This window comes from Amphiura filiformis, chromosome 1 (genome assembly GCF_039555335.1).
Source record: "Amphiura filiformis chromosome 1, Afil_fr2py, whole genome shotgun sequence".
Taxonomy (NCBI): Eukaryota; Metazoa; Echinodermata; class Ophiuroidea; order Amphilepidida; family Amphiuridae; genus Amphiura; species Amphiura filiformis.
This window is the reverse complement of record NC_092628.1, coordinates 90,503,427-90,529,888: the sequence shown is the minus strand read 5'-3', so window position 1 is coordinate 90,529,888 and position 26,462 is coordinate 90,503,427. Positions and strand designations below refer to the sequence as shown.

The 26,462-nt window shown below is 36.7% G+C and overlaps 1 protein-coding gene across 1 annotated transcript; it reads right to left on the bottom strand.

Annotated features, from left to right (window-relative positions):
* Positions 1-6,803: 6,803 nt before the first annotated feature.
* LOC140157131 (zinc transporter ZIP11-like) lies at positions 6,804-26,246 on the bottom strand. Its single transcript, XM_072180214.1, is given in 10 exon segments — positions 6,804-11,292; positions 11,853-12,011; positions 12,381-12,479; positions 13,305-13,374; positions 13,811-13,969; positions 14,931-15,066; positions 16,995-17,162; positions 18,509-18,547; positions 26,062-26,108; positions 26,111-26,246. Coding segments are annotated over 10 exon segments (1,014 nt in total). The 5' UTR covers positions 26,169-26,246; the 3' UTR covers positions 6,804-11,213.
* Between the last annotated feature and the right edge of the window lie 216 nt (positions 26,247-26,462).

Below are 26,462 nucleotides of genomic sequence, written 5' to 3'. Positions count from 1 at the left end.
TGGATAAAAAAACCCATGAAAAATAGGAGGCGAAAAGTTTGTGGCGCGAATCTGAACAAAAAAATGGTGCACGTGATTCGCAAGGTGAAAACACCGCGGGAGCAAATGACCGTTGTTTGCGCACAAAAACGGAATGGTACATACACTGGGTAAATTGGAATAGAAATAAAACCGGGATAAAATGGCCTGAAAATCTTAGCAGCAAAATATTTACAGACAAATGATGGTAATATTTTATCTAAGTGCATATCTTATATTTATATGATATATAATGTTTCTTAACAGCTTCCAAAACAGTTATATAACTGGATTGTTCTACAGAATGTGATGGATGCAAGTTGAGAAATCCAAAATGTCCGCTAAACCACCATGCTCATACAGTCACAGCTGATGAGATTAAAAACTTCACCTAGTGCAACTGACTGTTCATCAGTGAGATACAGGTAGAAGGCTTTACGGCAGCAGCTTTTGCCTTGTCTGATACAAGGCGGAAGAGAGTATTAATGGGGCTGAATGCTTCTCTTCTGCAAAGTTCCCGGCGAAGTTTCGAATGTTAAAAGAAAGCTTCCTAAACGGACTAGACGCACGTTGATGCCTCGACTGGAAACAGCCTGATGATAGCTTAATTGATCATGACAAATGTACCTAACCTCTTCACCCCAACAGAGATAGATTATAAAGTTGGTATCTATCATATCAAATTTACCCTTGATGCATCTCCTCCCTCAGAGCCCCGGGAAGGTATACAAACACGAAGTGGACTCAGGAGTGATCTAGCTGCTGCACCATGGGCATGATGGGATATGATCCCCTGACAAAGAAAGACACACCTCCATCTCCAGAAAGAGAGTTTCAATCCATAAGTCGAAAATTCCTGTACTGAAGCCCAATGGACAAACCTACATCACTTCAGAAGATTAAGCTGTTGTTTTCATTACTGTTCAGTAAAAAAAACTACTATCCATGATGTTGATAACAGCAAGGCAGTCCAACAATTACAACCCAGGACCTCATGGACATGTTCTAACCTTGTTTCTGGCCCCGGAAAGTTAGAAAACAAATGATCTAGCTGGATTCCAACAAGGCTTTCGAACCAGACGATATATATACTGGCCCCCGTGCTCATGGCTGCTTCAGAGCTTGCAACTCTACTGGCTCGCCTCTTTTGTTTTGATTAATTGAGAGACGATTGAGGCCACTCTACTTTTTCTAAGGAGGAAATATGATACGCCTTCATGACTTGGTTATTCACCAGAGTTCCTGTTGCTTTTACTTGATGATCTCCTCTCTCCAAGCAGGAATGATATAGACGTCATGATCTATGTCATTGCATTGCATTCCAGTATTCTTCAAATCAATTGAGACATCATTGACCCTCTTATATCTCCCTTGATTGATACCCGTGTATGTCCTCCATTTTATTAGTCTCATTTTATGGGTAAAGCAGAAACAAACATGGTGACCCCGATTTGTTCAAGTTTGAAATTGATATGCAACACGCACGGTATATAAACACTTGACTGCATCGGCATACGGTGGACGCTAGTGGTTCCTAATAATCATGATAATATATCCCTGGAAAACACACACCTAAATAAAGTGTTTGTGTCACAAACTTAAAACTTTGTAACCCGGCTTTGTAATGCATGTGTATGTACAAAATACATAATGTAAAATAATAATACATTTTGGTTTCAAACATAAACAAACCGGGAATAATAATAGGTATGTCACAGTGGCTGCACAATAATTCTGCTTCACTGTGCATGCAAGCATAACAGTGAATTGAACAGGGCGCGCTTCAAATTTGGCCAATTTTAGAAAACATCCATGTCGATAAATGAATTTCTTCATATGCTTCATTTATCCAAATTGTTTGAATTTTTAATATATGGTGTGTGAAGCCTTCCTGAGGCTACCATCTGGTCCCCAAAATTAAAAATTGTTTTGTTTAAGAACTACTGCCTGTTTTTATGGATTTTTGAAGATCGCTCATAAATCAGTAAATATAGGCCTATTGAAGTAAAGGGACCTACCACCATTTAGCTGAAATACTAATCTTTCTTAGCATGTAAATTATTTCCGTCGACAACGAATGAAGCACTTCCCTAAAACTTGTTGAAGCAAAACATTAATCAATGATATTTTTAGGGAGTAATTTTCCAAACCACAATAGCTCTAAGCCATTGTGTGTGTCCAAACCATACTACTTTTGTACACGCGGTACAGTAAAATAGCTGTTCCATTTACCGATTGTCCTCCCATGTTAATCGTGATGACGAAATGTTATTTTAAGGTCTCATTGCAACTGAATTTTTATTTTTACTTTTCGGACTTGGCTTTGAGTAATGGTAACACATACCATGTTTACAGTAAAAATGAAAATTATATTCCAGACACCGTCAAAATGTCAAACTTTTTATTTTTTTTGTATTGTTTTTAAATAATTAACCGCAGTTCATTTATTCAACCTCATAAAGGATCATTCTTAAAAAATTTATGATGAATGAACAGACGTTCATTAAATATTGAAAAAAAAACCCAAAATTACTCATGCCTAATTTGCATAATAATATCATAAATACATAATTAACTGTAATTACCTAATTTGCATAATTAATTACTTTTTGTGTATTTATTGTTATCAGTTGAAAAGAACTTTGTATACATATGTGTGCAAAAAAACCCGCACCTTTATATCATGTACGGTTTTCTATTGGCATCAATTTTGCATATTAATTAGCTGAACTTAGTCATTTTTTGAGAGTTAATTTGTCTGCAGATTGGCCGAAATTGCTAAAATAGTATATATATTTGGTTAATTTATTATAATTATTCAGTGATAGATTTTTTAAATTTTGTTTTCTATAACGAAGTCAGGAAAGATAGGCATTTAACATGTGATATTTAAATTAACGCTGCTTTTTCAAGCAAGCGTCCAAATAAACCTTCAAAATCTCGAAATGTGCCGATTTCGTCATTACAGCCATTTGTGGCAGGATTTCATTCCATCTACGAGCATCTTTAAATTGACACTATATCACAATGCACTGACCGATTTCAATTCTGTTTTTTGATTTTTGATGCTTTAATAAAGCTCAATAATGTAGGAACATTAAATAACGTGTTTCTGCTGCGATTATTTTTGAGGTGATATACCTAATAATAATGCCTGGGCTACTCAGTAGTCCGACAGTATTCTTATTGTTTTCTCTGGCAGTACTTTCTAAGCACGTCAACACATTCATTGGCAATACTTTACATACCAAGGTATTGCAAAGGATAACACTTTTTAAAGTGTTAAAACATGTTAAAACACGTTAATAGAGGTATTTTATTAACATTTTAACATTGAGTGTTAAGCAAAAGTGTTAGAAACCTCTATTTAACATTCTCATCAAATTTGGAGTATTTTATAGACACGGCTTCGGTACCGCGGTGGACAGCCCTATCATCAGTGATCATTGCCCTCATGATATCATTTGACCTGAGATATTTCGATAATTGCCCAGGGGTAAACATTTTGGTATATCCTTTGTGTAAGAACGCACGAAACAAATCCTAATCCTAACCCTATAATTATTTTGTCCTGTCATAGGAAGAATAAACCAACATTTACCACAGCCCTCTATATCATATTTTGCACAACCCATAGAACAGTAATAACACACAAAAATATTAGCTGGCAAAACCATCTTTCCAGGCTACTCTGCTGGACTCGAGGCACATATTTTCTATAATGCTTGGGTTCAAAACTTATTCCCGTTTACCATCTTTAAAAAGCTGAGTTGGGCCAACAACAGATGAAATATACTGATAATATAAATATCAGCAGCTTCAGAACTTCCTGCACCAGCTGTTGAATATCTTCCTATTATCACTGAGCCCCCAACTCGTGAAGAAGTAGTCGAAGCAATAGCAGCCATGAAGACCAACAAGGCAGCAGGATTGGACTGTTCTATAACTGCAGAAGCACTTCAGGGAGGAGGAGATATCATGATTGATATGATTCTCAAATTCTGTATGGAAGTATTTTCAACACTGACACCGCCACGTCAATGGGTTACGAATGTAATCATTCCTCTACCAAAGAAAGGTGACCTCTCTCTCATGACAAACTACCGTGGTATTTCGCTTATGTCCATTGCCGCAAAAGTGTACAACAAGATCCTTCTGAACAGGATCCGACCCCACATTGATCCTTTACTGAGAAGCAACCAGGCTGGCTTTAGATAGGGTCGCAGCTGTGCTCAGCATATACACATTTTGAGGAGGATCATGGAAGGCTTTAAGGAGTACCAACTTCCCTTAACAGTCACATTTGTGGACTTCAAAAAAGCCTTCGACTCCATCAACAGGTCCGTCATGTTTTCAGTGCTGCGGCATTATGGAATACCAAAGGTTGTGGTCAATGCCATCCAGGTGCTCTACAAAGACTCCAATAGTGCCGTTATGGTAGATGGCAGTATCTCAGAGCCTTTCAAGTAACAACGGAGTGCTTCAGGGTGATGTGTTGGCACCATTCCTGTTCATTATCCTGGTAGAGTACCTTCTGATGAAATCAACTTCTGGAATTGACGCTGGAATTGTTACCTACCCTCGGTCAAGCAGGTATCCTGCCAAGATGCTGAATGACCTGGATTTTGCTGATGATATTGCCCTGCTGGAATCTTCCATAGCCCGGGCACAGTCACAGCTAATGGCTAATATTTCTGCCAAGTCACAACCACATTGACAGCTCTTGAGCTACCTCTAAATCATATTCAATACTTCTTAAGGGGTGGGGTATGAATGTTTGGACAGTATTTATTGTGGGACATTAGAGCACATCAGACATATCGAATTGCATTCTGAATACGAAGAATGTCCTTCTGATATCAAATAATTTTGATTGTTTGAAATTCGCAATGTAATACATATTTTATGGCAAATGATTAAAAATTGATATTTTGATATTTAACAGTACTCGAAGTAAACTTTATAAATCTGATGATTTATACTTCAAGTGTATGTAGGTGGGATGAAAAGCCGACGATCAATTGAAAATTTTGAACTTTCGTATTGAAGATATGGATTTTTTTCCCCAAAACACCAAAAAAAAATAGGCCTTTTTGGGTAAAAAATCCTTATCTTCAATATGAAAGGTCAAAATTTTTCAATTGATCGTCGGCTTTTCCTCCCAGCTACATACACTTTAAGAATATATCATTAGATTTATCAAATTTACTTCGAGGACTGTTATATACCAAAAATGTGAAAATATCACATTTTAATAATTTGTCATAAAATTTGTATTATATCGTGAATTTCAAAAAATGAAAATTATTTGATATCAGAACGACATTCTTCGTATTCAGAATGCAATTCGATATGTCTGATGTGCTCCCATGTCCCACAAAAAATACTGTCGAAACGCTCAAAACGCTCATTCCAGATCCCTTAAAATTTCAGAGAATAAGTTTTTCATCCAGGATCACCATTCGAAGGGGTGGGAGCATGGTATTTCAGACTTTTGAAAAATATGTGCTGTACCTTAATTGTTATAGCTGCAATTTAAATTGCGCTTCACAACAATGCCTTGAGAGCCATTTGGTAAATGATTAATCACAGGATAAATTCCTGTTTTTATGTTATTTTCTTGCACATAAATAAACTGGCCTCAAAAAGAAACTTATAATTTTTCACAAGGTCATATCTTAAAATCCTCTCCATAAAAATGAACAAAAATTGCACACAGGATTACTTCAATACTCTAAACACATGTCAGTAACCAAGCAGTTGTCCAACTGACACAACAGCAAAATGCACTGACATGGAACACCTTCCTGGACCAAAATTCACAGCCCAACAGATTTCTTTTGTTGGGTTCCAATTATTCGCCTGTGAATGTGGTCCCGGAAGCTGTTCCATATCAGTGCATTTTACTGTTGTGTCCCATGTTTAGAGTAGAGTATTGAAGTTATCCTGTGTGTAATTTGTGTGCATGTACAGGCGAATAATTGGAACCTAACAAAAGAAATCTGTTGGGCTTGAATTTCGGTCCAGGAAGGTGTTCCATGTCAGTGCATTTTGCTGTTGTGTCAGTTGGACAACTGCTTGGTTACTGACATGTGTATAGAGTAGAGTATTGAAGTAATCCTGTGTGCAATTTTTGTTCATTTTTATGGAGAGGATTTTAAGATATGACCTTGTGAAAAATTATAAGTTTCTTTTTGGGGCCAGTTTATATGAAAGCATCGAGTATTGTGAAAACCAACTAACAAGACAATAACTAAATTGTAAATTCTTTCAGTGTGTTGTTTTTAATTAAATAATTTATATCTTTGATTTTTAAATCCATGTTTTATAATTACAATGTTTATAATTACAATGTTTTATTTGTAACTAAAATATACATAGATACCATTACCATAAGCATGCTATTTGGAAACATTTCATTCTGTGAGGCCTCCTCAAAATACTTTATTTTCTGTTATATGTAAAGGTTGTCAAATTTGACAGGCAAATATGTGGTGTGATCAAGCAAAATCAGTCTAAAGTTGGACATATTAAATTTGCTGTTTCTTGTAGGATTGTAAATAGCAGTTGCCTTTACATTTTGCCAAAAACCCAATGAATTTGGACAACCAGTTCAAATGATATGAGCAGTTTAAGAGTGTCCAAAACAATATGGAACCTAGATATAGCTGTGGTCTAAGACCACAAACACAGCTGTGTTGTGACTCTTTAATGACCTTTGACCCCAAAATCTATGAAAACCCCATAGACATTGGCTAATGTCAATGCATGTATGCATGTGGCATGTTATTTGTGGCAGAAGGGGCATTTTGAAGGGTTTTTTTGTCTTGGACCGGAAGTGACCCCTTAATGACCTTTAACCCCAAATAAAAAAATACCATGTGTACACTGGGTAACATCAATGCATGTGTGAATATACCGTCACTGCAAAATTTTTTTGTCTGTGCCCCCCCCCCCGAAAAAAATCATTATTTTGCCTCCCTTGACCATGAAACTGGCTACACCCCTGGTATCTGCAACTATTGTTGAATTCTCATTAGTTATTCAATAATTGCAAGGTAAGAATGTCCCTCACATTGCATTATGGGATATGATTTCAATCCCCTTTGGATTACACCATCTGCAATACTACAACACCTATATTCAAAAGGTTGTTTACAGCACATTAATCAAATCACAATATTTACTTGAACTTCTATGAAACATTCTTTAATGTTTTTTTAATAATGTTAATTTTGAATAACTAAATGATTGCACTTTGTTTTAAAAATCTATTATGGCATAACATATTCCAGATAAATCCATAGTGTAACATTTCCATAAAAATAGATAGTATTTCTTTTCCATAAAATGTTAGCTTTTCCTGTCAGATATGTCCCCTTTTAATTTTGAGGCGAATAACTGAGGTAAAGTAAAAAAAAATTGGAATTTACAATAGTGCCGATGTCGCCAATGTATGACACTTCGGCAGGCAATCGTGTTACGGCACAGTACTTTGATGTGTCCCGCACGCCGTGTTATGAACATCGCGTACATGTTTGACTAATATTTCCATCATAATAATTAAACAACGGTTCCTGCGTTTTATTCAAAATCTTGACTTTTGACAAAACTACAGCACCTAAAGCTTGATTTTTGTAGGGTATGTTAGCTTAATAAAGTACATTACAATCATGTAAATAGATAGAATTCTGAAAAATATTGAGGGCATCCTTAGCAAATGTTACAATATGGCTTTTCATGTCTCTATGCACAATGCATTATTTTCAACGACAATCATACCTGCATGAAATTTGGTCAACTTCAACAGTATATTATGAGAATCCTGAGGTGTGGCATTTCAACATTATTTCAGAACTGGACATACACATGTTTTTTCCCATCTATGGTTTGTTAAGTATACTTTCCACACCACAGGATTCTCGTAATAGAACATTGAAGTTGACCTAATTTTATAAATGTGACAAAAAGGGATAAATCATGATTTTTATGGGAATATCGTCCTTAGGCACTAAATTGGGGTTTACAATAAGATTACTCTTATTTTAGTGTTTCAACAAATATATTCTCAATCTTACCATACTGCAAAGAAGAAAAAAATGGACAAGTAGTTTTCACTAAAATCTTGATCCCTGTTTCCTATGTTGACATGTTAATGTACACCCATGCAATCAAATAAATTCAAGGAGTTCCTTTGTTGATTGTTGAGGTAGTACAATGTTTCAAATAGTATTTGAACATTCTTTTTGTATAAATAACATGATTTCTAAATTATGGAATGTACGTTTTTTACTTGCTTTGCATTTCAAACCATTCTATGCAAAGACATGATAAAATATTTTGTTAAAATATTCATTTTCTATATGAATTCATCAAACCATATCAAAAACAGTTGGTGACCACATGAATTACTTTTCTCTCACGAACATTTAGGCACCAGAAAAAAATTTGTTTGATCTTTGGATTGACACCGATTCTGCTTTGATGCTTGTTATTAATGAACTATCAACTACTTAATCAGAATTAATGCTAAATTATTATTGGTCAATATCACTACAGGCACAAATTACTATTTTATTCCAATTAAAAATAGTAAATTAATTGATTTCATAAATAATAAGGATCAATCAAAGATCGATGGTCGATCGAAAGATCTAACTAATTTGTTTCTATTGCCTTACATGGCTTGACTTTTATTATTGAGCTCTACCAGCAAGGCACTTTGTGATACATAAATATACATACATTTGATTTGTTAAGCACCTTATTACTTGTGAACATCCGAAAGTGTCACTGCAGATTGAATATCAGAATCCGTCTTCCGTGAGTGCAGTTTGTGACACACACATCATATCTATACTTGGATTGTGTATATCCAACAGCACCAGAACGGATTGGGATAGTCAGGGGTTTTAACCTATAGTTTGATCAGCTCTTAATAGGCAGTAAATGTTAGGCTTTTACCCCTATGCTGAAAAGTAGGCCCACATTAAGAGTGCTATTAGTTGACCTGCTTGGCCTATATTTTGTGTGTTTTAAAAAAGTAGACAAAGTATAGGACTTCAATTAATAATTTGCGCTGCTTCTGGCGAGATGTGACAAGACAATTCTCAAAATAAAATATTTTGATATTAATCCGCGCTGTTATAAGGCCCGCCAATTACGTGCTGATCAAAGTATACTTGTTTTTAAATCAAACAACATTCTCTGCTAAAACAAACAATTATTATTATCAATGAACAAACTCAAAACTTTACATTCTGTACTGCCAGGCAATAGAGATCTTTCCAAAATGACCACGAGAGTCAAAAGTATAAAGCATTTTGGCAATGATAACCACTGTATAATGGTTTAGGTGGTTTGTCAGGCAGGATCCAGTTTGTTACCCATTGTAAAGCCAATAATACAGCAAGTAGGTAAGTGCATCAAGTTACTCAGTGTTCAAATTGCATGTTGGGTAGTCAGACCATTGGGAAAAGTATTTTAATACTTATTTAAGACTCTCTTTGCCTTCATTATCTTACAATCTCATTCTATCTAAACTATAGAAGAACACATTGTACAAGCAATGTAATAATACTATACTTTTGCTCAACTTGTAATATGCAATAATTTGTTGGTGTTGTAATTAATATGCATTGCACAAAAGCAGGTGTCAGTCAGTGTAGATGCTGCACCCAACTATATGTACGCCAGTCTACATAAATCCATGATGTTATGCATTTCTTCTATTATAAGCTACTTTGTTGAAAAAGGTATATCAAGATAAATCATATGAAAGAACATCTTCAGACAAAAACAAAATAAAAATACAACAAACCCTTCACCTCCTACTGATATAAGCATATAACAAATAAAACTGACATTATATGCAAACAAACAAATACATGCATTAAGTACTAAAGTCTATATCTTTTCCACAAGGCAGTAAAGTAAATCAAATTTTGTGATTTTCTCAAAAACAGCCCATTTTTACAGAAATCTGTTATGCAAGTAGGATTCCTTGCAGTCACTTCCTTTCTGAAAATGTATTCTTTTGTATACTTATCATCATTACATTTAGAGATACAATGAAAAAATATATCTTAATTACTGCCTTGAGGAAGGCATGCATACTATACCAGTACTACACTCTGATCAGGGGTCGAATTTCATCACAGAATAAGAATCGATTCTCACCAAAACACATTTACAAGAATCATTTGATTCTTATTAATTCACTGCTGTATACACTGAATCATTATCATTAATTTACTACTGTGTAAGCTCAAGACAATTACAAGAATCAACTTATATTCACACAAATCTGATTACAAAAATTCAAACCCTGATGGAGTAGCTGATATGAGCAGACCACAAAATTCTGTAAAACCTCTTGTATAACCCTGTAGGAATTGGCCGTATAGTTACACTAAAGGCAGAAATTGAATCAGAAGTGTTACACACATTGGCAATATTGGCACAATGGCATTACAACAGACTGCAAACAAGCAGACACTTATAATAATTTGCCAGGGAGTCGTGGTTAATTACTCCATAGCTGTATTATTTAACCTCTATGGGCAACATGCAAACATTTCTATGGACAAGAACAGCCTTCTCTCACACAGTGCAACAATGCAAATACCATCTGTTTTGGCACAGTTGATCAAGGTAAATGATGGAGAAAAAATGAAGTAAGTACATCTCAAACACACACACATATTCTTTCTTACATTTGGTCTAAAAAATGATTATATCATTGATAATGTACCAGGACATTCCATACATCAGAATCAGCACTGGGTATATCACTGTCTGATACTCTCTGATAGCTCAGGTGTCACCATTGATCTTTAAATCCATGAAATATGACCATGCTTATGCTGCAGAAAACATTTTTGGCAAATTCTTACAATATCACAGTATGGGTTGATTTTCAAAATTTCAGGCATGGAACATGACTGTACTTTACAAGAGCCCTTTCACCAAAGCTTCAAATTATTTATCTGTGTAACACTATGCCCTGATAGAATTGTTGACATGGAAAACATAAGCTGATGATGGCACCACACAGCAGCCTCAGTACCTTTCTATTCTCTGCAAAGGACTACCTCTAAAACTTGGAAGTATGAAGCCAAAGAGGTTTGGTCATGAATTGCTGGAAAATTGCAGTAGTTGTTTGGTCCTTTTGTCTTGACTCCTTGACTTGTCTTTTATCCGAGTCCTACGTCAAGTGACATCATGACAATAAATCCTACAATAACACCCCAAGAGGCGAGTAAACCATTGCCACTAGTAAATCAAAACAAAGTAATGAAGTAATAGTGTTATTGCATACACAAAACAGTAATTTTAACTTTGACTAATAATATCCAAATCAAGAAAATATTCAGTGTAAGATTCCCCAGTTTGAAATAACACATGTTTCAGATGCCAGTAAAGAGTGAATATGATCGGAGCAACAAAATATGCTATTAAAGAAGGTTGACTTGAATCAACAGCTTCTATGAATTGCATTATCAACCATCTTATTCATAGCTCGACCAATAAATATAGGCTCAATCGATCTAATTTTATATCAGTATGATTAGCACACCATTGGAAAAATTCCATAAGACTGATGCATTACAGGTACAGCTGCTTCATTTGTACCAAAGGTTATTATATTTTACAGATTGCCAGCCAATGTTCTACTTTGGGAGTAGTTGGGGCATATTCATTTTCAAACTTGTCTTTTATACAATCAATTCTAACATAATCATACTTGCATAGTTCAGAGGTTATTACCTTCTAACTTCATAATTTTGTTATCTCTGCTTAATTTTACTATTAGAAAGTTAGCGAGTACCTACCTAGTTTGCGCTTCAGGAATGATGTCATCTACTACAACATAAACCATGGCACCTGCAGCAAATGCTAAGGCATATGGTAGAATTGGCTCTGCTATAACTACGGCTACTGCACCAAACACACCTGCTATTGGCTCTACCATACCACTTAATTGCCCATACCTGTAACACAATGATAAGTTTTATTTATATGATTCATGCAAATGATAACATACAACATATCATTGCAGTTGCCATGTGCCATGAATTAGGGTTTCAATAATAGAATTGAGGGCATGGTGGATTGCTTATACCCAAGATAGAGTCGAGGGCATAAAAAAATGAAACCTGTCATGCATGCATTTAATCAAAAAAATACAAAACATTAGATGTAATCCATCTATCTATCTTTGAGCAGTGTTTAGGACTGCAACTCTAAACCCATCACACATGTGACAAAAGATAGCAGTATGAACTGTCAATTTATACTTGTTTGCCTTCAACAAGGATTGCCTCACAACAATACTCTCCTCCTCCTTCTACCTTACTTACCAGAAGCTTTTCCACACTGAATAACCTGAGCCCCTTAATGGTAGACTTACAGCTAAACCTTCGGGAAAATTTTGAATTCCAATACCAATTGCTAGATTTCTGAAAAATAGAAAAATACAGTACTTATTGCAAAAGGTGTTTTAGAGCCATACATGATTGTTATAAACAATAGATGACACTTAAGAAAATCATATGTATTGATGTTTAATAACAAACAAAGTGCTCTATGCATAAACCACTGTATTCGCTACTTGCATGGTTCTGCCATTATACACTATGTACGGGAAGAGCCTCAAACTGGCAGCATACATGAAAGGAAGAATTACGTAACCTTATACAAAATGTTATATGACTGGTTCAATTCCCATTCATGTATGCTGCCACTTCGAGGCTCTCCCCGCACATAGTGCATAATGGCCGAACCATGCAAGTAGCGAATACCACAGAATTCCATCTACAAGCATGCCTTGAAATAATAAAGATGAAATGCTGTTAACCTCAACAAAAACATTATTTGGAGTTTGAGCAACTATATTATTGATACATTCGGCTGTACAAACATATATTATTGTACAACCAATCTACTGTAATGATTTTGTGGACCCTGGCTGCCTGTTGTCTCTTTCTTTAAAAAACCACTCATTTAGAGGCATATACTTGTAGACAGCATTCTCGTCTACAGTATTTCCATAATCCAAATGTTTGTTCCAATGGTAGAGGTGCACAATTCAATATGGCAGATTTCTAACAGGAACTCATATTCTTCATGGTTTAAAACAATAGGTAAATTGGAAATTGTTCATGTCTACACAGCCCTTATTTACAATTTATACCAGCGATGAAACGACACACTCCCCATTGTTTAGATCAGGCCCACTATAGAATTCAATCTACTGATTATGACTGTTTTAGGCCAGTACATACCTTGCACTTTCTAGAGTTGCTGATGGAGTTTTACCAATTGCCCCAAACCCCACACCTACTGCCAAACCCTCTGTTAGGAGTGAAAAATAACACACAAGGTTATAAGATATCTGAAATACACAAAGTAACAAACCCTCCACCTGATGACCAAACCATTTGTTTAAGTTACAGAAAGTTAAAAACCCCTATCCCGCCATTGCCTACCCATGTGGAACTGTAATCAAAAATAAACTCATAATTTCTTCAACCTTATCTGAATTTGTTGTGACCTGCAAAGTGAACCATCATATCATATATTTGGTGAGATGCAGACTTTACTGACTGCTATGCTGACACAAACAAAGCAGAAGCATAATTCAATAGTTTACAATGCACCATAATAACTGCTTGTTATCAGATGATTGCCTAAATCAGTTATTTACAATCTACAGTGAGACATCGTTAGCACCAAAATTCCCAAAACCAGTTTTGTAACAGTGTCACTATGTAGCATACTGTGCACATACCTGGTATATTATGTATTGTAATAGCAACAATTAATAGTAATATCCTCTTCCATGTTACAAGACTTTGCTGACTGTTAGTAGACCTTTGTTGTCCAGCTGTATCTGTGCTGCCATTTGGTGATGTATATGTTGTGTTACTTGGCTTTCTCCTATGAGTTACTCCTGATGATTGAACACCATCTGTATAGGAACAATAAAAAATTATGTTCATATACATTCCATGATAAAATGACACCCATCTATTGGTTAGTACATGTTTTTTGTAGGTGTCCTTATCAATGATTTAGCAGAAGAAGGATGAGAGTCACATCGCTCAGCCTAATCTCAGTGGTCGCAAATAATGGGAATAACTGAACTTCCAGGACAATACCTTTACACTGCTTACACCAAGTTTTCTTGGCACCATGGATACAGCAGCGGCTATAGACAGGTGCCTAGGCTCAACTTTTTCTACAGGAGGGTTTTATCTGCGTCCAAAGCCCTTCATTATTGTGCTTAAGGTGTGGCTGTCTCAGTAACTGGAGGAGAGTGCTCAAACAAAGGCCAAGCACCAATATGGCCATGCACACATCAGGGCTCCATATATCCTTGTAAAACTGATTATATTTGGTGTTTACCTGGGGGTTAAAATGTTGTTTCATATACATGTATTGAGATTAAACTTGCAAGATAATACGCTGCCTGACATAATTAATGGTGTCTCGCTCAGGCTTTAATATAATATGTCTTATAATATGTTCATATTGAGGATAAAATGTAACTATATTTCTGGACTTAATACTTCAGATAATAGTTTCATAATAAGTAAAAGGTTTATTGTTGGCTGATATCGTTGTCTGATATTAAATATGGATGCTTTCCTCAATTTAGTTAATTTACAGCCATCAAAATTCTGTTTCCTTTGCATTATTTTGAAAATGAAAATTAATATTCAAAAATCAGTTGGTCCACCATCAATAATCTAGCTTCCTGTTAGTTTATTTGAGTCCACAGGGCAATATGCCTGTATGTATACTTTGAGGCAATTATGATGTCAGAGATTGGACACATTTCCTTCAGAAGTTCACATACCTGCAGAATTGTCATTTGTTCCATCATGTAGCAGACCTGACTGCACTACCAGATGCAGTGGTTTCTCTCAACCAGTAACCATCAACCTGCTCTTCAGATGACGCACCTTCCATATCCACTGTACTATCATCATGGATTTTATCATGAGACTCAAGAGCTAAGGCAGCATTTGGTGATGTCACTCCCTATAACAAGAAAGAGGCATTTATAAAAACAAAACAAATAAGATATATGACAAAGATCAGACAAATCTTAATCTTCCCTACCTCAGTTACTCACATCAGAACAGGACGGGGTGTATCAGGGAAGCATACATTGTATATCTAGACCTTGAAAACCCTTTCTTCTTGGACACCTGACACACAGTTTCACCTCAAGTTTAATAGTGACATAGGTGCATATTGTACTGATCGCAGTATCATCAGAGCGTATACACACGCATACAAACATGGTTTATCGGTACGCTTGTGGAACAACTGCATAAGACATCCAAACAATTCAAACCTGAGGCGAAACATGTATACACACATACATGTAACAACATATAATAGCCCTTATGTTTTAGAAAATCAAAATACAGATGATTTTGATCCTTGTTGTCATAGAAGTATTATGAAAAATGACCAATTTGCAGATTCTTAGCACTAGGTGTCACATGTACCAGTAACTGAGTATTAAGTGATGTTAAAATGATTGTTTTCAAATTAAAATTTGATGGGTCATAAGCCCGAGGGGTCACGCATATGTGTATATAGCATACTCAAGTTTCATAGTGCACACTTGCACAACCACAGATTTTCAAAACATACCCTAAGCAGAGCACAAAACATCCCTAAACATGAATTTAGGGCAGCTTTGCAACACATTTTACCCCATAAACAGGATTGTATCTGAAAGCAGAATTTTATCTGAAAGGTACCACCTTTACAGGTTTTTGATAAAATACCCCCCTTTAATTATAACATGTTTTTATCATATTCTAATATTTATGTCATTTGGAGGATGGTCCTGATTGATGCAAATTCACAAACACAAACTTTAAAAAAATACTTTTGTAGGTACAATAATAAAATCACTACAATGACCCATAAACAACCCTTCTTGTAGAAAACAGGTGTTTTGACCCCTGTGACTTTCATTCTCTGAAAAAGACCTTTTTCACATTTTTCTGGTCATGCACGTATACACTTAGCCCGAAACATCATGGCTCCTTCCTCACCATAGGGCCATGAATGCAACACCATTTACAAAGCCAGGCTACCCTGAACTCATGTGGCCATTTCAATCCATGTATTCCAACTATTCAAGGTACTTATGAATTATTAATCAGGTGATATATATTACCAACTCTACATGCTCTACGGGCGCGAAACACTACATCCTTCGAGTTGAATACGTCACCTGCTTAATTATTTATAGGATACCTTGAATGTTGCTTGCAATGTACATGTATACATGGATTTATCCAAATCAGCTAATGGCGACGATCGCTATGGTCACAAATCTGGTCAAATTTACACACATGCACCAAATATATTTTGTTTAAAGGAGTATTTTGTGATCCTAGTATCCTCTTTTTACGACATTTTTCAGTAGATATCCACGAAAAAAGCTTATTCTCAAAATTTCAGTTGATTCCGATTTTGCGTTTGCGAGTTATGCATGATTATGTGAATTACACTGCTCCATAGACAATGTGTTGTAATTTCGTTCTGATACCAGAATGAAATTCAAATTTCACGATATCTTTGCTTTACGAATTAATCTGCAAAAATTTTTTTGTAAACATTATGTTGCCAGAGGTTTCCAGTGATATAAAAATCACAACTTTTTTTGAGAAAAGTAGGGGGATGATGCTGTGGATCACAAAATGCCCTTTTAAGTCTTATCTTCACGTGAGGAATGGTAGGAAGTGATATTTGTTAATAAAACTAGATTCTACCCTAGATATCTCAGACCTGCGTGCCGAGAAGCCAATGGAAATCGTAGTGATAGAGGTAAAGTGTGAGTACACTACATGATACTTCAGTGACCCCTGGGTTGTAAGTGCATATTAATAACAAAGCACTTCACACATTCAATATTCAATTATGCCATTGTAATTTTATCTTACCAGATATGGCAGGAATACATCAGCACCATACACACACAGCGACACCACGGCAAATCCTATGGCAACTGGTATAAACGAGTACTCTCCCTCTTGACCATAACTACCGGATATGTGAGCCATCTCTATGGCTGGGGCTAGTAAGGACCAGTATGATGCAGCTAACATCACCTGCAAGAGAAAATGTGATCATTTAATATCTACTTCCTGTGATTGTGCAATTAACATGCACAGAGTATTACAGAGAGCATACCACCAGTCAAAGTCTCTGCATCATCCGATAATGAGGGCCGATTGTTCCATGAAATGCGCCAGGCGAGACTGCTAGGCAATTACCGCGTATTTTCACGGTCTATCGCATCTATCTCATACACGCGAAGGCACGCAGCGCTGGCGTGATTGTTAGACATGGCACGATCAAACAATCGGCCCTCATGATGAATATGCGAGAACTTACACCATATAATACACGGGGACTTTGACTGGTGGTACGCTCTCTGTAGTACTCTGTGTTAACATGGCCCATGTACATTGTACTTCTTGACAACAATATATTTCTCTGTGGTAAATTCTTTGTGTTAAGTGTCATGTTTTTGTTTTCAAACACAATACGTGTTCAGATGGGCACAGAGTCTTAGCCAGAAATCAGAAACCACCCGTCCAATCTATACCAAAATTTGACCCTCAAATATAAAACAACTTGTCTATACCCATGGAAGGGTCACTGGGTTCAAATATATCCTGATTTAGCCTTTACATGTCCCTCTGAATTAGTCCCAAGTTCATACCCTAAAAATCATCTGTTTTAGAGCTATCACATCTGTAAAATCCATTAAATATACCCGTCTAAAATTAGATTAGCCCGTCTTAAAGACGGGCAGACGTATGGCTGGCTAAGACCTTGGATGGGCACTACCACTAAGCTACCTCAGAGGTAGCTTTGTGTTAGCCTAACACAAACTTAACTCGTAAGGCTATATATAGCTGTCTGAACAAGCCTAATTTCTAATGAAATTTTATGAAGGTCAGGACTTTGAAGGAAGTTGGTAAATAGCTGGCAGATCTTTGAAAGGAAAATAATTATGAAAGCTAACATTTAAAACATTACTTTGGGACAAGTTTGACACTGCAAAAATATTGAGAAGATTGCCAAATTAGAACCACATTGCATTCATTGACGCGCGACGAAAAATTTATTTACAGACTTATATTGATATTGAATGACCATCGATATTAATTATTCCAATATCGATGATGTGATGATCATCACTATGCTGCCCCTCTTCTGCCAATTCTCTGTCCCCTATTCTCTAAAATAATGTAATGTTCATAATTAAATTTTAAAACAAAACGACACATCCCAATTTAGCCATCTGCCAAACATCTGTTGTTAAAGGCCATGAATCACCAGACATGAATTCTAGCCGTACCTCGATTTATGTTTAGGTCTGTGCACACTTCACAAATAAGCTAATAATTCTGATGCTGAAAATGGTTTACTGAAATAGCACACTTACCCCTGCAGCAAAACCAAGACTACCATCCAAGATCTTTCTCTGTAAAAAGTGAAAATAAAAACAATCTTGTATTTTAATTCAATTTTGCCTTTTGAGCCTTACTTGATATCTTGAATCTCCACCCTCACAGGGTCTGGATGTTCCATTGCTTGTGTTATCTTGCCAAGGTAAGTTAAGCAGTACGTACTAACGAAGAAGAAGAGCAAGCATGATGTATCTAAAGGAGATGGCATCCCCTTGACTCAAGCTCATTTTTTATGTCTAAAATTGGGCCAGTCTTATTTCTAAAGAATGGTTGCGGAGTCATGAGTATGCTAATTTCTATTTAATTTCTGTTGTGAATAGAAATGATGGCCATTGAAGTCTCATCACTGAAATCATAGTAGATTGATTGCATATTTTTATGGTTCTAAAAAAACCCAGGTTTCTACCTATGGTGCCCTAGCTGAAATACAGTAGGACTATGTTAGTAAATGAAAATGTAAACCTAGACTTGCTACCCGGGTTGTTATCAGTCCTATCGCCGTACCTATGTATATTACGGACTGGCTCACAACATTTGGGATGCGATCAAGCAAAATGAGTCTGATGTCGATCAAAATAAAAAATAAGTTTTCAATTTCATTAAATGAGCCATTCTCAAAGCTTTATTTTGCTTAGACCGTCCCTCGGTGCGGGTCCATGGAGAACGACTGGTAATGTAGATTACATAGCATTAAAATTCAACCCAATACATGGACCCTCCCAGTCTGTAAGCAATTTGCCTTCCAGCTCCCAGCATTTTGTGGGAGTTCACTTACCCATCCTGGGTCAGGCGCACTTTCTACATATCACATCCGTGTTCTCACTACACCGGGCACTACATTAACGTTTGTGTAAGCGACTAAAACAACGATATTGTATCCGACCAATCAACGCAGCTTGGCAGCGCGGGGATATAGCTAAAATAATGTGCAAACATATGCAAACCGCACGAGATAATAAACGCAATATGGACAATATGCCTAAGTCCGAGTCGAGTGGTTGCCTTTTATTATTGCGCGTACCACAGGTCTATCAGACGCATGCCAGTGGAGCTCAATACCTCTCAGTTGTTGACAAGTGTCCCATCTTGCGTCACATCCCGCGCATAGCTTTGTGCTACCATATTTGAATTGAAACTGGGGCGGGCGTTCGTAATTGACATCGGAATCACCATGCTTCGTTGAACGATTATTTGGAAGGGAGATCTCAAACAGATTGGACCAGTCGAGGAATCAGCGCTCAATGGACTTTCGCGTTCACTTAAATACGAGTATATTTCATATTGCTGCATGGTTGACTGTGTGTAATCAGTGTCTTCGATTTGTGGATGAAGAGGAATGGATTTGTGGCATTGAGGAAAATAGGGGGGGGGGGTTACAGGACTTTGGCATATTTTTCATAGGGCATTATGTAATTGAATACATGAATACAAAAGCCACCTAAGTCCATGCGAAGTTATTTTGAGAGAAAAACCTGTGTATCATTTTAATTCCTTCAGTTAGATTTACCTGGTCAATATGGTAAGTTTTACGTGCAAATGGGTGGATTAACCTGTATTAGGTATGACGATTAGCATTTCAGGGACTTCGTGGGGTTCATTTTAAATTTTGGACTTAGGTGGTTTTTGAATCATATACAAAGACAATAATGTTAGAATGAGATTACCACTAGTAAGATAATACAAAATAAAGCACACAGGTATGTATAATGTTGATAAGCATTCTGCCATGTAATATAAACCACACACTTTCCTTTATTAAACCCATTTTTTGTTCAAAAGTCATTCTCTAGCAATGAATGTGTTACAAGTGGACTTTTATACATACTGGATTTCAATCAATGTGTTACAAGACTCAAATCATGGAATTGGGTGATTCTTTCATACATGCTATTTTTCACATGCCCAATAGACACAGAGGATGAATTTGAGTTGTTCTTTCATGCATATGACAGGCCTATGTATAGCAACAATTTCCCATGCTTAACTCAATTTGGCCAAAGTATGGACTTAGGTGGCTTTTGTATTCATATATTCAATTATTCGTTACATGTACATTATCCAGAGATGGAACCGAACCGAGACTGGCGCCAGTCTATATTTTGCTCAAACGCCATCAAAATTAGACTTACGGTTCTAGAGATATGGCCATTTTAGTGTTACTCGGAACAATAAAATACAATGGAAATTGAATCACAGACCCTAGGAATCTTTTTTCTAGGGTCTGTGGTTGAATACTAGTAGTATTGACTATATCTCAAAATCAATACCGGTAATTTAGTCTAGACTTGGTTGAAACAAAATTAAGGATCGAATGCAGTTATCCAAATAGGCAAAAATTATCGTCAAACTTGTGCCAAATTCTGCATAAAAACATCTTATCTTTGACATTGGGATCAAAAACATAAAATTAAAACTTTGGACGTACTATTGCTATTGGTAAAAGAAATTATTGCCAAACACAGTCAGTCAATATTGACTATATAATAGGAAAAAAAATAGGTATAGGCCCTACCAATAAATACCAGGCAAACCTTAGTTAACACATTTGCTAGTCAGCCAAATTCGCCTAGAACACAATATTTACATAGAAATTTAAAAGAACAGGTAGGTCAAGGAAACCTACATTATAAATATGTTGTCTATAACTACACTTTATTCTGAATAAGGCCATACACTTGTGCTGAGCGCCAAATTGGTCACTTACCACTCACTGTTCAAAATGTGATATCTACACAATTACAGTCCCCGAAATGGTCTACTTTTTAGCCGACCTCAATTCCTTAACATTTAGTGATATTTAAAAATGCGATCCCCAACCCTTTGGACGAATTTGTAGAAATCTCCGCGGAGTCTCCGTGTCTGAAATTCCTCGGTACAAACATCAAAAATGTTGCATTTCTCAGTCCCGGTGATGAATACTATATCCGCATCGCTGTTTACTCAGCAGCCATTCACACATGAATGCATATCTCTGACCCCTGTAAGGTCAAACAAGTGGGGTTGATTCTAGTTCACCACGTAAACTTGTATGGCTCAAAATTCGGACCGCTCGCCATTAAGTTTACTGCTTTCTGTGTTTTGAAATTTGTTGACGTTTTAACAATCCCCGATTCCCGGTTGATTATTTTAGCTGTGTCACGTGATGACGCTGGTGGGTACCAACCAAACTTCAAAAAAAACCTTGATCGCCGATAACGATGTGATATGGGACTTACATAGGATTACACAGAGATATTTCTTGCCAAAATTTGACCATTTCTAGGCAAGTTGGTCCTACTTTGTCTGCGTTATGTGAAAAAGTACAGCCTTAAGTAAGTATAAGTGCAACGCTTTTGATGTTTTGATGTTTCGGGAGACTTTGAGGGATCATAATCAAAAAATGATGGAGCCTATTCTTGACTGTGTAATATTCCTGCTATCATCATGAGACTAAAATCTAGAAACACCACCGAAATGCTGTTTGATAGCTGAATCTTTTTGATGAAAGTCAATCTTTAACAAGATGTAACTTTGCTACGGAAAGTGCTATGACAAAAAGGTTTTCAGTTTTGGGCTTTAATTTGATATATAAAATGATGCAGTTTGATGGCAAATTTGAATTCACCTGGCATACAGGTACCTAAATAAAACAATCAACGTCAACTTGTCAAAATATTGAAGAAATGTGCTCCCCAAACATGTGGAAAGTGTGCGATACAATTCATGAATTCCCATTGAAACGTGTGGGAAACTGAAAGTGCATTTATGATTTAGGCTTGATAGGTCGGCCTTTTCTAGTACAGTAACTCTAGGTTTATGATCTCGAGCTACCCCCCCAGAACTCCCGCAACCATTGTCCAATGTAGTTCACCACGTAAACTTGTATGGCTCAAAATTCGGACCGCTCGCCATTAAGTTTACTACTTTCTGTGTTTTGAAATTTGTTGACGTTTTAATGATCCGATTACGGTCGATTATTTTAGCTGTGTCATGTCACGTGCATGACGCTAGTGGGTACCAGCCAAACTTCAGAAAAAAAAAATCACGATCGACGATAACGATGTGATATGGGACTTACATAGGATTACACAGAGATATTTCTTGCCAAAATTTGACCATTTCTAGGCAGGTTGGCCCTACTTTGCCTGGGTTATATGAAAAAGTAAGTAAAAGTGCAACGCTTTTGATGTTTTGATTGATGTTTTGGGAGACTGGGAGGGATCATAACACAAAAATGACGGAGCCTATTCTTGACTCAGTAATATTCATTCACCACATTATCGTACGGTAACAGGCTTATACGATGGACAGATACATGTAGTATCAGTTTGTGAATGAGGACATCGTATAAGTTCCTTGTACTATGTCTAGGTATGCTACTGCTAGGTGAATTCAAATTTGCCATCGAACTGCAATTTTTTACATATCAAATTTCCGTAACAAAGTTACATCTTGTCAAAGATTGACTTTCATCAAAAAAGATTCTGCTAGCAAAATTCCCCAAAACGGCATTTCGGGGGTGTTTCTAGTTCTTAGTCTCATTATGATAGCAGCTTTTTTTTCTGGAACTGCTATCCAAATCCCTCTAAAATTCCGTGTGCGAGTGACTTATCACCATAAAAAATCACATATTTGGGTCAAGTGAAGTATAGAAAACATATTTATATACGTTTCCTTCTTCGGCCAGTTGTTTTAAATTTCTATGTAAATATGCATTGACATTGTCGGCGAATTTGGCTGACTAGCAAATGTGTTAACTAAGGTTTGCCTGGGTTACCTATACTAACAAAACGTTCAAACCTGACTCGTAGCCTATTGTTATTATAATGTCATCCTTTCATATTATAATAAAGTAGTCTTCACAAGATAAATCCCTGACAAGAGGTGAGCTCTTACAGGAAGTTTTAAAGGACTGCCGACTCTACGATTTACCGTTATATTGATCGTATCGATAGAGAACACAGCAGGCAGTGCAGTCGGCTCTGATGGACATGATCAGTGATGATCAGCTGACTCATCGCATGTGTGGGCCGGGCGTCGAGTCAGGCAGGAGCGAAATATTTATTTATTTATTCAGATTTATTTATGCATTTATTTATTTATCAGTTTATCTTTTTATTGATTAGGTTAATTTGTTTTTAATTGTATTGTTTCTTTATGATTACTACTAGTATTTTTGGTATTCAATATTAGTTTTATTTAATACCATTATTATTTATTATTATCAATAGTTAGGCCTTTTTTAAATACAGGTAGGCTTAGGCCCTACTCTACAATCTTTATACTATAATATTTACAGTAATTTCTTGGCCAAACTAGAACATGCGCGTTGCGTCCATGTAACGTACTAAGCGTGTACGCAATATAAGGCGCGTGTATGCTTTCTTCTGTACCGCGCTATATTCAAGCGTGTGTTTATCATGCGAGCCACTAAGCGTTTATAGTGTTCCAGTTTGGCCAAGAATTTACTGTAAATATTATAAGTTGTTTGTTTAATTTATTTGCTTATTAATTTTTATTTGTTTATTTATGTATTTCAATCTAACTGAATCTAAATCTAACTGAATTTATTTATTTATTTATTCATTTATAAATTCATTTATAAATTTATTTATAAATATTTATTTACTCCGTGCAGCCTTGTTACTTATGATACGTACTTGTACTTGAAACTTTGCTTATTAATTTTTTATTTGTTTATTTATGTATTTCAATCTAACTGAATCTAAATCTAACTGAATTTATTTATTTATTTATTTATTCATTTATAAATTCATTTATTAATTTATATATCAATATTTATTTACTCCTTGCAAGAATATGATACTTGTACTTGAAACTTCTAGTCTTACAAACATGAGTCTGTGTGTGACAACTGACAATGACCATAAACATTTTGTCAGAGACAATGAATGGCAGATGAAATTTAACCCTGCAAAGTGCTCCCTTCTTCGCATCACAAACAAGAGGAAACACATTGTCAAGTCGATCTACAATATGATGGGGACTGACCTACAACAAGTCGAACACCATCCGTACCTGGGTGTGGAACTCTCGTCGAAGCTAGACTGGGGTTCACACATAAACAACATCACAGGGAAAGCCAGGAAATCACTCAACTTCCTTCAACGCAACCTCCACAAATGTCCAGAGAATATCAAGCAGCATGCATACACTTCTCTAGTAAGACCGATCTTGGAGTATTCGTGTTCAGCATGGGACCCCTATCACAAGAAGCACATTTCAGCCCTTGAATCAGTCCAGAGGAAAGCGGCCCGCTTTGTGAAAGGGAATTACCAACGGAAGGCCAGCGTGTCCGATATGCTTCAGGAGCTGAATTGGCCTTCACTTCAAGACAGAAGAACAGCAACACGTCTGACCATGCTGCACAAGATTAACTCAGGTGATCTTCCACTCTCCATCCCCCGAGAAGTTTATATCTGTTGATGATATTCCTGACAGGGCAGAAACTTCGTAGCCAAAGACCAAACCAATACATCAACCACGGTGCCAGAACCATGACTCACAAGTATAGCTTCTACCCCGTACCATCACCCAGTGGAACATACTTCCTGCATCCATCATCCATGAGTCAACATCAAGCAAATTGTTCAACACCAAGGTCTGGAGCTACATACAGACACACTCAGCTCAGCTGTACACAGGCGAGCCAGTGGATTCGACCCCAGCCTCATCAAACTAAGCCACTCTGCACCAGTCACTGTTTTTATGCGCACCTTTGGATTATGCACCCTCAGTTGAGTTGTTTTTAGACATTTGTGATGCCACCAGAGTCTGGACGTCGATACCAATTGGTCCTGTCCAGTATTTCTTTAGATGTAGATGTAGATCAATGGGTATTGATTTATGGACAAGTCAATTGGCCACAATCTATTGACACAAGATTGGTGGCAATCATGTCATGGAGGAAAAATAATCCCACTTGTAAATTATAATCAGCGATCGAATTCGACGGTATCGCATCGCAAAATGCGATGCAATTTCCATCAACTGCTATGCACTTTTCCAAAATGCATAGCTATAATTGAAGACCGAATTGAAAAGACTAGTTTGCGTAGGGCGTCCTGTCAACCAGACCAAAAATGCCGTACTGCGCAGGTCAGTAACCAATCACGTCGCGCCTTTGCCCTGACGTCAGACGCAAACTAGTCTTTTTAATTCGGTCTTCAATTATAAAAGTGCTATACTGCTATGCAAACATGTGTTTTGCATAAACTGCGATGCAAAAAAATTGACTGAATTCGAACCCTGATTATAATAACAATAGGCTACGAGTCAGGTTTGAACGTTTTGTCTATACTATGTCCAATGCCCACACGCAGCTTCTTCTTTTGGTTAAGTCGGTAATTAAGGTGCACAATGTGCATATCACACCAGCCTGCTTGAGCTCTCTAAGACAAAAGTACTATACTTTCCATTTGCCAACGTGCAGTGTCTTTTGTGACCTAAAATAGCCCCTGTATATGTAAGCTTAAAATATACCTGTCATGCCTGTTGAATTCAACAACTTTCTCAGACTCAACCTCACCTTTCCACTCGTAAATACAAAAACCAAAGCAGCACCTGCTGCTGTTAACCCCACGTGAGTAGGGTGCCAAGCAGGGCTTGTGTTACAGGTCCATAACCATCAATCATCTTGCTGGAATAAGCTGAAATTTGACAAAATGTTCACTTTGCCACGTCTTCACTATCGTTTTCAGTCACAGCTGACGATAGTATAGTCTCTTAATTCAGTCGTTGAACTACACAGGCTAAGTCAGGGCCACTTTGGGGGGGGGGCATTTTGGTTTTGCTGCAGGGTCCAGTGGGAAAGGGGTGGGAGTGCCCCGGGCGCTACCACTCGCACCGTCAGGGCGCCAACCGCCAAATCGGCCTCACTTTTAAAAAATGCCATTCATTCGCCATTACAGTATTCATTCGTTTATTTCC